The sequence below is a fragment of the Plasmodium gallinaceum genome (assembly GCF_900005855.1).
Source record: "Plasmodium gallinaceum strain 8A genome assembly, contig: PGAL8A_v1_63, whole genome shotgun sequence".
NCBI classification, from domain to species: domain Eukaryota; phylum Apicomplexa; class Aconoidasida; order Haemosporida; family Plasmodiidae; genus Plasmodium; species Plasmodium gallinaceum.
Window position 1 is genome coordinate 385764 of NW_021628222.1, and position 11299 is coordinate 397062.

Genomic DNA, 11299 nt, shown 5'->3' on the forward strand with positions numbered 1-11299 from the left:
AAAAATAAAAAAAAAAAAAAAAAAAAAAAAAAAAAAAAAAAAAATAAAAAAAAAAAAAAAAAAAAAAAAAGTAATTTAATATATATACTACATACAAAAAAAAAAATAATAAAAAGAAAAAGAAGAAACATAAAATCTAATATTAAATATAAAAATGGAGGATAAAGTTAAGGAAGACTTGCTTCTTCAAAACATTTTTCAAATATGTTTGAAAAAAGAAGAGTCTAATAATACAAAAATTTATTTAGAATCATATGAAAAAGAATTAAAACAAAATAACGAAGAATTATATTTACAAATTGATAATATATATTTCTTGTTACTTCATAAAATTGCAGATTTACATAAAAAAAAAAAAAATTGCTTAAGTTATCTATGCTCTTGTTCTGCTCGATTATTAGATAAAAATTTTTATAAAGGTACAAATTTAGATAGCAAACAAACTGACAATTTAATTAATGAAATTTTAGATCAAATAATAAACAGCGCATTAATTTATTTAGAAAATTTAGATATATATCCAAATGTAAAAATATCATATAAAGAGAGAATAAATGTTTTTTTTGAGTTTTTAAAAGGTTCTTGTACTTCTCGTTTTTTAAAAAAAATGTTATCAGTTATAGAAGAAAATGATAGAAATGAAGAAGAAAGCGGGAAGCAGTTAAACAAAATTTTTAATCCAATAATAAATATGATTTTAGAAAATTTGAATTCTAGAAATTTAGTATATCCAAAAAATGATATTGCTGTATTATTAAAGTTTATAACTAGTTTTAAACAAATAGCTGATTTAGTAATGAATAATAAATCAGTCTTTTTATATTTAAATTTAACTGATAGAATGCAAGATTCTTTTTTTGAAAAAAAATCACAAAATAATTCTTCTATTGAATCATCTAATAATAAAAATAATAATGAAATAAATAAAGTTTCCTATACATCATCACCCAATTCTTTAATATCTAACGCGAACATCCTTAACGAAAATGAGCATAATAATAATTCAACGTCAGATGTTAGTATACGTGATAATAATATAAGTGATGTTATTTCTACTAATGTACCAAATAATACTAATTCAAACAATAGTAATTCCCTTATTAATAAACCATGTAGTAAGGATAAAGAAGTGAATAACTGTGGATATAACTTACAGTTAAATAGTTTATTAGGTAGATTATTATCTCCAACAATACTAACTATGCCTAATATAATAAAAAAAGAAGAAATAGCAATGTATAAATATTTTTACAATACAACTACTAACACACTAAATAAGATGACTTTGAGCTCTTTAAAAAATACATATGTTTTACTAAGAAGAGATACGGACTGGATACTAGAAAACTGCGTAGATATAATAAAAAATTTATTAAAAGGAAGCAATGAAAGCAAAAAAAAAGTATTGTTATGGATAAATTGTATAATTTTATCAAATGAGAAAAAAACAAAAATAATATATCATTATGCTTCTTATCCTCAATCATTAGATAACTCATATGGATTATTCTTAAAATTATTAGGTGAAAACTCATATGGTTTTTGTCTTAATATGTTTTGGGTATTATTATGTTTATGTGAACCAATTACAACAAATAAAATTAATGATATTGATTTCTTTTTTTTTTTAAGAAATGATCCTTTTTCTAAATTTATTTTAAAAAATATAACAAATCAATCTTCTTTTGAAGAAAAATTGAATGTAGAAAAAATAAAAAATAAAGTCAAAAACTTAGAAATTTTTCAAAAAGAACCAAAATTTATTACATGTATATTTTGGATGACCTTTAAATCTTTAAGTGTTTTTTTTAAACCAGCTGTTGATGAATTTATTAAAATAATTCAGGAAGTAGGAAACGCAAAAGATAAAAATTTTTATTATATGAATATACATGCATGGAAAATATTCTTGTATAATTCCCGTTTTATTCAATTATTATTTAAATTTTTACATTTATCTATGAGTTATTTCTTACATGTTGTTTATTTATATGATATAAATGGCAACATAAATGTTAATATGCAAAATTATTTAAATGAGCATAAAGACAATATATCTCATTTGGTCTTAAAATGTTGCCCACCACCAAATGAAAAATACTACAATAAAAATATAAATTTTGATAATTTAATAATTAACACAGATAAAAAAATAGATGAGGATAAAAATAACCTAGAAAAAGATAAGGAATATGATACTGATGAATTACAAAGAGAAGATATAATTGAAGACACAGTAAATAATAATAAAAACAATGAAGATAATAATGAAGTTTCTCAATCACTTAGTGACACAGATAAAAATGATCGTTTATATGCGTCACCCCAGTTTTCTATAATTCCTACTTTTTTTTTAAGTGATATATTTGAAATAATTTATTTATTGTATGAATTAGATATATTTAAAAGTCAAAATAACGAAAATTTTTTAAGTTATTTAAATATGGATTTATTTATAGCATTTTCAATTTTTACTATGTTAAGTGAACATCATATTAAAAGTATACATATAAGGTGTGAATCAGCTCCGAGAACATTTTCTTTTTTATATAAATTTGATAATTTAAAAAAAATAATAGAAGAATCAGAATTAACTAAAAAATATATTATTAAATCATTGACCAATGTATTTATTGCATCTCAAAAAGGAGAATACACAGAGAGAATGCAAACTAGGGTTCGTATAGTAGAAAACTTTAATAGTTTTTTTTTAAATAATATATATGTTAATCAGTTTACTCAATTAGTTATAAATAACAATAATCTTTTTGTTCATCTAATTCACTTATTATTAAATGATGTTAGTTTTTTAGTAGAGGAAGTAGTTTCATATCTGTCCGAAATAAAAAGAAGAGAAGATAAAAAAAAAGTTGAAATAGAAAATTCCATATCTAATGCAAATTCTTACGCAAGTGCAACTCGAAATAATAGAAGTACAAATTCCAATATGAGTAATCAAATAAATTCATCAAATATACATCTAGATAATAATTCTCATTTAGATAATGAAGAATCTCATAATTTAAATGGGTCATTTAGTGATAATAGTGAAATTGAAGATTCAGGAGTAGAAACAGATTTAACTAATGAAAGCATGAGAAATTTAGCTGCAAAGACAAAAATGATAATAACATATTGCTACAAATCTTGTATCTTTTTAAATTTATTATGCAAAAATTATTCAAAAAATATAGTTACTTCTAACACTATACTATCTCAAATCGTAACATGCTTAAATTGTTACTTTGATTATTTAGTAGGACCAAAATGCTTAAATATTAAAGTAAAAAATATGGAGCAGTATAACTTTAGACCACAATTATGGCTAACTAGTATAGTTGAATCTTACTTATTTTTATTAAATTCAGAAAAAGAACATGAAGAATTATTAATAAGAGAAATAGCAAATGAAGGGAGATATTATAAACCTCAGATTTTTAATAAGGCTTATTATATATGTAAGAGAGAAGGATTATTGCATAAAGAAGAATTAATTAAATTTAAAAAATTTTGTCAACAAATTATAGACATGAAAGATGAAGTTGAACTATTTGATGATGTAAATGATATACCAGAAAAATTTTTAGATCCTATTTTACAAGATATTATGTTAGATCCTGTTTTATTACCTACATCTGGAATAATCATTGATCGAAAAAATATTGAAAGGCATCTAATGAGTGAACCAAATGATCCTTTTAATAGAGCACCACTTTCAAAAGAACAGTTGGTTGCAATGCCTGAACTAAAAGAAGAAATACACAAATATATAGATAAGTTAAGACAAGAGAAAAAAGAAAAAAAAAAAAATCTAGAAATAGATATTGAAAATGAAGAAATTGAGAAAGATAAAAAGGAAGAACATTTAGACAAAAATAAGGAAAACGATAATGAATTTATAAATAAAAATGAAGAAGAATCTGAAGAAAATAAAAATAATGAGTGAAAATATTAAAAAAAATTAAAATAATTAAGAATACCATTTTGATAAAAATGAAAAAAAAAAAAAAGAAGAACTTAAATGTAATAAATAAAAAAGAAGAAGAAATATATACTTCTTATATTATCAAATATCCAATACATATAATTGACACAATACATTGTATATCTATTTGTTTCACTTTTTTTTTTTTTTTTTTTTTTTTTTTTTTTTTTATTATTATAATTTTAATTATAATTTTTTGAATTAATCTATTATTATTACAGTTATAATATTTTTAATTACAATTACCACTTTTTCTACATTTTTATTATAATTGATGTTGCAAATTATATATTTATTTTATTAAAAACTTTTTTTTTTTTTTTTCTTTTAATATCAGTTTATATTTCAAAATATTTAGGTGATAAAAAGAATTTTTTATTGAAGAGAATTAAATTTAGTATAAATTACTTATGTGTTATTTTTATATATATTTTTTTTATTATTACTGTATGAAAAAATATAAAAGGATTTTATGACATTAAAAAATTTTCTAAATATACTCATAAATAATCTAATCCTAAATTAAAAATTTCTTTTTCTAAAAAATTGTATACATTTACTGTTTTTTTTTTCCCCCTTTTCTTTTCTAACCATTATTTCATCACACTTTTTTTTTTTTTTTTTTTTTTTTTTTTTTTTATAATACTATTTAAAAATTTAAGTAATAAAAAATATAAATAACATCCAAATTTTTATAAATAACTAGTAACTTTTATTCAATTAAATATATTTTTTTGTCTTTTTTTTTTTTTTTTAATGTAAGTCCTAAATAATTAATGTAATATAACCTGTATATACTTGTATTAATTAAACGATGAATATGTTGTTAACTATTGAATCTATGTAATTAATTTCTAAAAAAAATTAAACTTGAAAATATTATGTAGTTAATAAAATAAACAAAAAAGATTAATAAATGTTATTAAAAAAGGAAAAAATACTATTTTATCAAATAGTAAAATATTTCACAAGAACAAATATAGTTCTGTTTTTTACTATTTATTTTTCCTTTTACAATTTTCTATAAAATATAAAAGAATTAATTAAAAGGCAAAAATGTAAATCACTATTTTAAATTTTAAAAATAATTTATGCATATATCATGCATTTAATTAAAAAATTATATTTTTTGGAAATTGAGCATAAGTTGATTATATAAAAACTTTAAAAAAATAACGAATTAACTGATAAATAGTTTTCAATAAAAATATGTAAAAACTAAATATAATATATAAATTTAAATTATAAAATAACTATAAGTTTATTGAAACTTAAAATTTAAATAAATAAACTGGTTACAAATTAACATCAAATAGACCTATAAACCTTGAAGCCGACAATTAAAAAACAAGCTAAAATTAAATAACTTTTCCAGTGTTTTAAGAACATTATTCTTTTTAATTTTTTTGTATTTTGTACAAAATTTAATGTATTTTTAGACATATTTTCTGTTTTATGTTGTAAAGCTTTGATATTCCCTCTAGATTGGTATAAATTGTCTATATGATTATTCATTACTGAATTAATTTTATTTAATTTTTGTTTTACTGCAATAATTTTTTCATTTTTACAACACTTATTAAGATTATTTATTGTTCTTTTCATGAATAATTCAATAGTATTTACTTTTGATCTATTTATATTACTAGATAGGTAATTTGGGCTATAAAATAATTCGGATTTAGTGTAAATTTCTAATTTCCTCAAAAATTCAAATGCATAATTTTTAAAATAAGCCTTAATATCTAAACTAATTAAGAAAAAAGCTAATTTCTTTTCACTACATATTATAAAATAAATAATTCTATTGTCCCAATTAAGGATTTTTTTGCTACTATAACTTAATTTTTTTTTTGAAGCTATCAATATTTTCTTAATTATGTTATTAGTAGAAATGTCTAAATCATGATTAAGAAGACTATATTTCAATAAAATATCTTCACCATCTATCAATGCTATACAAACATATTTAAATAATACTAATTCATTTTCACTTAAATCAATACTGTTCTCTCTTTCAATATATTTTGACTGATTATCACTATTTTCTTCACTCTCTATTTCTTCACTATATATGCTATTAGAATATGCTATTTCTTCATCTGAAATTATATACATTATTATATTGAAGTATTTTTCATAAAAAATTGAAAAATATTGTATATATTTTTATAAAGAAGTTTATCCTGAATACAATTATTTTATTTATTTTTTCTCTTAATCCGTTAAATTAATGAAAAAAAAAAAAATAATAAAGAAAAAAAATTACATTTTTTATATTTCAATTTGAAAATATTTTTATTTTTTTTTTTTTCTTATGTTTCTATTTTAAAACTTATTTTTTTATATAAAATTGTTTATAGTTTACTAAAACAAAAAAAATTAAATACAACAAATGTTCTATTTGTTTTTGTTTTGTTTAAAATTAATGTAAATGTATCTATGTTTTTTTTCTTTTTTTTTTTTTTTTTTTTTAATTTTTCATAATATATGAATTTTTTATTTTACATAATCAAAAAAAAATAATTTTAAAAAAAAAAGTTGAAGTCTAAATAAAAATATAGCAATCCTTATAACTTTTTATTTTTTAATCATTGATATATTCAAATAACAAAAAAAAAAAAAAAAGATTAAAATTATTTTTAACTTACTCTATATATTACATTATAAAATAGAATGTACTATTTTATATATCATTAAGAATATTTAGAAAAAAAAATTTCTCTTTTTATTATAACAAACTTAAAAAATAGAAATTATGTTTTAAGGTGTTTAATTATAAAAGTAGGAAAAAAAAGAGAATTAAAATGCTTTTTTTTTTTTTTTGTAATTAACAAAAAAAAGATAGTTATGAGAATTTAATTTTTTTTTATGATTAAATAATTAAGAGAACTATTATTAAATTCTATTAATTAAAAAATATCATAGACATAATATTACAATTAAAGTGTAAAAAAGAATTTGTATTAAAATTGAAACATTTGTTTTTTCATCGGAACTTCTTGTTATGACTTTTTTTTTTATATGCTTTTTTTTATTTTAAAATTAATAAAAATCAAAATTTAAAAAAAAAAAAAATGATGATAAAATAGATAAAAATATTAAAATTATATAATAGATTAATAAATGTCTTTAAAAAAATAAAAAGTATTTTTATTTTAAAAATTTATATATAATTTAATTTTTTACACGTAATAAAAATTAATTCTTCATGCTTCAAATCCTTTATATATATATATAGCAAAAATTGTTAATATTAAATAATTTTTATAAATTTGTAAAAATGAATTATTAATTTTTAGTTTTATACATATGAATATTCAAGTAAAAATAAAATACATATATATTAAAAAAGAAAAAGAAAAAAGAAAAAAAAAAAAAAAAAATTTATGAACTGTTTATAATTTTTTTTATTAAATAGCTTGTTTTTTTACTTCATAGACATAAATATTTCCATCAGTTGATCCACAATATAAAAATTGGCCATTAGCTGACCATGTTAAGGAAGTACACCAAGGTACTCCTATTTTCGATTGTTTAATTGGATAAATTTCTGAAATAATTAATTTGCTTTCTAAATTCCATATCCTTATAAATCTATCTGTTGCTGCACAAAGCCAGTAATCACATGGAGAAAAACATAGAGAATTTATAGTTGATCCAGTTTCAAGTGAATATAAATGTTTTCCCTCTTTTACATCCCATAATTTTGCTACACCATCTTTACCACCTGATGCACACAAGGATCCATCAGGAGAGATGGTAACTGTGTTTAAAACACCTGTATGACCTTCTAAATTTTTATTTAAATCACAATTTTTTAAATTCCATACTTTAACTAACTTATCCCATCCACATGAAACAATAATTGCTTGTTTTGGTGAAGGTGAAAATCTAACACATGTTATCCAATCTGTGTGTTGCTTATCTGCTATGGTATATTTACATTGAGCTAAAGTATTCCATAACTTAATTGTTTTATCTCTACTAGCTGATACAATTTGTCTGTTATCAGGACTAAAAGATACACTAAAAACATCTGAAGTATGACCAATAAATGATCTAATGGTTTCTCCGAGTGATAAATCCCATAAACGCACAGAATGATCCCATGATCCAGATAATGCAAATAATCCATCTGATGAAATGGAAACATCATTTATAGCTTGAGAGTGTCCAGTTAATGATTTTCTTGCAGTTCCGATTTCTCCTGAATCATCATCTGTATTTATATTCCATACAATTAATTTTTTGTCTGAAAAAATAAAGAAAATTGTTACAATTGCATATTTTCAAATTTTTTTAAAATAAGTATATATCATAATAAAAATATATAAATGTAAAATATATCTTAATTAAATTATTTCATTATATATATATATTTTCATTGATCAGATTCATTTAAACTGTTTTCTCTCCATTAAATTAAATGTCAGAGTGAGCTGGGACAGTTGCTTGTCATCATAGAAAATGAAAATTTTATAAATTATTGAAATAAAATAGTATATTAAAATGTGTATTAAATCAAATTAACATATAAATAAAATGAATATAAAATATATATAAAATAACTATAAAAGATATTAAATATATATATAAATATATATATATTTGAAAAAAGTATAAATAATAATAAAGGAGAAAACATGATAAAATTATATAAAAATATATATATATATTTAATTAAACAATTGCAAAATGTAAAAATACATCAAATATAAACTATATGAATAAATTATATGTATACCTAATACAATATAATTATATAAAATAAAAAAGTTTTTGTGAAAGAAAATATATTTAGATGTTATTATTTATCATATCAAAAATATTAAATCTCTTTTTATTTTTAACTTTAAAACAGTAGAATATAAAATAGTAATTTTTAATAACAAAAGCTATATACACAATATACTATATAGTATTAATCACTAAAATAAAAATTAACTTTTTTTTTTTTTTTTTTTTATTACCTCTCGAAGCACTAACAATAGTTTTTAATTTTGTATCAGTAGGAGTTGATACTGAAGTTACCCAATCACTATGTCCTCCTTCTAAAACACCCCTTAAAGATATTTCAGCTTCTTTTATGTTTTCCATATCTAAATTTTTAAAAAATTAAAGAAATATTGAATAACAATAAATTTATATTGATGTTAGATCTTATAAAAATTATAATAATGTATATCTACTTTCAGAAGAAAAAATCGAAGTAATGGATTAAAATAAAAGAAAAAAAAAATATATTAAATGCTATAAAAAAATTATAAAAAAATTTAAAACAATATTTATTTGTATTTATTATTAATATGCAAAAATCAAAAAATGAATTGAATTATAAAGTAAATTTATTTATTAAAGAAACATAAAAAAAAAAAATTTTTAAATGGATTATACAAACTTATATATGTATATATATATGTAATAATCTTTATGATGGAAAAATACTGTATTCTACTTTTTAAATTTATTTTATTTTTTTTTTTTTCTATTAATTTTATTCTCACTTGAAATAAGATAGAAAAAAAAAAAAAAAAAAAAAAATGGAAATAAAATAAAACAAAACTTTTTTAAAAAATATATTCCTTTATTTTTTTCCTATACAAATGTGTTTTGCTTTTCATTTATGATACAAATTTTATAAAATGAAAATAAAAAAAAAAAAAAAATAAAATATTTATTACCGGGATTATCAAATATTTTTTTTTTTTATTCACGCAAATAAAAACAGCAGAGAAGGATAATTCTATTAAGACTAATTAATTTTAATATTTTTATAATTCATTATTATCAAATGCTGTTTTTGTTTTTTAATTTTATCATCTTAATGTAATTTACATAAATACTTTTTTATTTTATTTTATTTTTTTTTTTTTTTTTCATATTATATTTTTCTTATAGAGTTTTAAGGGGTGATCATGGTGTAGTATATTAATATAAATGAAAAATTAATATAAAATAATTTTGAAGCTTTACCAAATTTTTCTTTTAAATATTCACGTTGAATATTTGATATATAATTATAGAATTTAAAAAAAAAAAAAAATAAAATAACATCTGAATAAACTTGTTTTAGTAAAAATAAAAAATCTAAATAATATGTAAAATGTGTTCTTAAGTATTAAATTTCATAAAGATATACATAAAAAAAAAAATTCCAAATGAAATAGGCATTAATAGAATATTAAGAAAAAAAATGAATAAGCAATTTATAAAATGATTTCCTCAAATATGAACAATAATTATAGTTATATTTAATAAGAATTTCAATTTAATACAAAATATAATTCTGCTATATTAATAAGAAAGTATTATCTTTTTTTTTTTTTCATTGTATTTAATTTTTTTTTTTTTTTTGAAATTAAATTATTATACCTGAAAAAACCCATTAAATATTTTACTTTTTGAGAGGTGATTTCATTGTTTTTGATAAAATTATAATCACATTACTTTATATTCATTTTTATTATAATTATACAGTAATCTATATAAAATTTTTGAGAATATGAATTAAAAGCATAATTCATTCTTATAAATATTACAAAATTTATAAATGAAAATTTTGTTTAATTTTTATTTTTTATAGTAAAAAATATGTGAATATAAAAATAATAAAAAAAAACTCTTAAAATCAAGAATTTTAAAAAAATGTTTATATATACTTTCTTAATTTTTTTCATAAAAAAGTTTGCCTTTTAATCTAAAAAATTTAAACAGATACAATATTAATATAGGTGTATTTATATAATAAAAAAATAGAAGAAAATAAAAAAATTAGTATAAATTATAGAATTATTTTATTATGCTTTGTATTACAAAATTTATTTTTATGTCTAAATATTCTTCATTTATTATAATTAATTTTAAACTATTATTGTCTTTTTGTTTTTGTTATTTATTCTAATTATTTTCTTTTTCTAATTTTTTTATATTTTTTTGACATTTGATCCTATTTTGAAAAGTTATGTAATAATATGAAAATTAAATTAAGAATGTAACCAATGAATTATAATGAATTTCACAGTATTATCATATTCTTAATTTCACAAAATTTTTTTCCTTTAAATCATTTATCAAAATTATTTGAATATAAAATAAATACTATTACATTTGTATTTTTTTTAATAATTTACTAATATTCTAAAAATAAATTTTTGTTTAATTTTATGGGATTTTAATTTAATTTTTTTTTTTTTTTTTTTTTCTGTTTAAAAAAATACAATTATGTTATTAGTATATTTAAAAAATTAAATTTTTTATTAATTTCATGTGCAGTCTCTTTTTTTTTTTTTTTTTTTTTTTTTTTTTTAAAAA

The 11299-nt window shown here is 18.2% G+C and overlaps 3 protein-coding genes and 1 non-coding gene across 4 annotated transcripts; 1 reads left to right on the top strand and 3 right to left on the bottom strand.

Annotated features, from left to right (window-relative positions):
• Positions 1–154: 154 nt before the first annotated feature.
• Positions 155–3946, top strand: UBE4B (ubiquitin conjugation factor E4 B, putative; the record flags this gene model as incomplete). Its single annotated transcript, XM_028674709.1, has 1 exon — positions 155–3946. One exon carries the CDS (start codon positions 155–157, stop codon positions 3944–3946), a length of 3792 nt encoding a protein of 1263 aa, XP_028526313.1.
• Positions 3947–5293: 1347 nt separating this feature from the next.
• Positions 5294–6103, bottom strand: PGAL8A_00119800 (SNARE protein, putative; the record flags this gene model as incomplete). Its single annotated transcript, XM_028674710.1, has 1 exon — positions 5294–6103. One exon carries the CDS (start codon positions 6101–6103, stop codon positions 5294–5296), a length of 810 nt encoding a protein of 269 aa, XP_028526314.1.
• Positions 6104–7398: 1295 nt separating this feature from the next.
• PGAL8A_00119900 (receptor for activated c kinase, putative) lies at positions 7399–9085 on the bottom strand (the record flags this gene model as incomplete). The annotated part of the gene is made up of 2 exons (XM_028674711.1): positions 7399–8240; positions 8959–9085. The coding sequence occupies 2 exons, from the start codon at positions 9083–9085 to the stop codon at positions 7399–7401; spliced, it is 969 nt and encodes a 322-aa protein (XP_028526315.1).
• PGAL8A_00120000 lies at positions 8401–8502 on the bottom strand. Its single transcript, XR_003699194.1, has one exon. It is a non-coding gene; the product is annotated as a small nucleolar RNA snoR05 (small nucleolar RNA).
• Positions 9086–11299: the final 2214 nt, after the last annotated feature.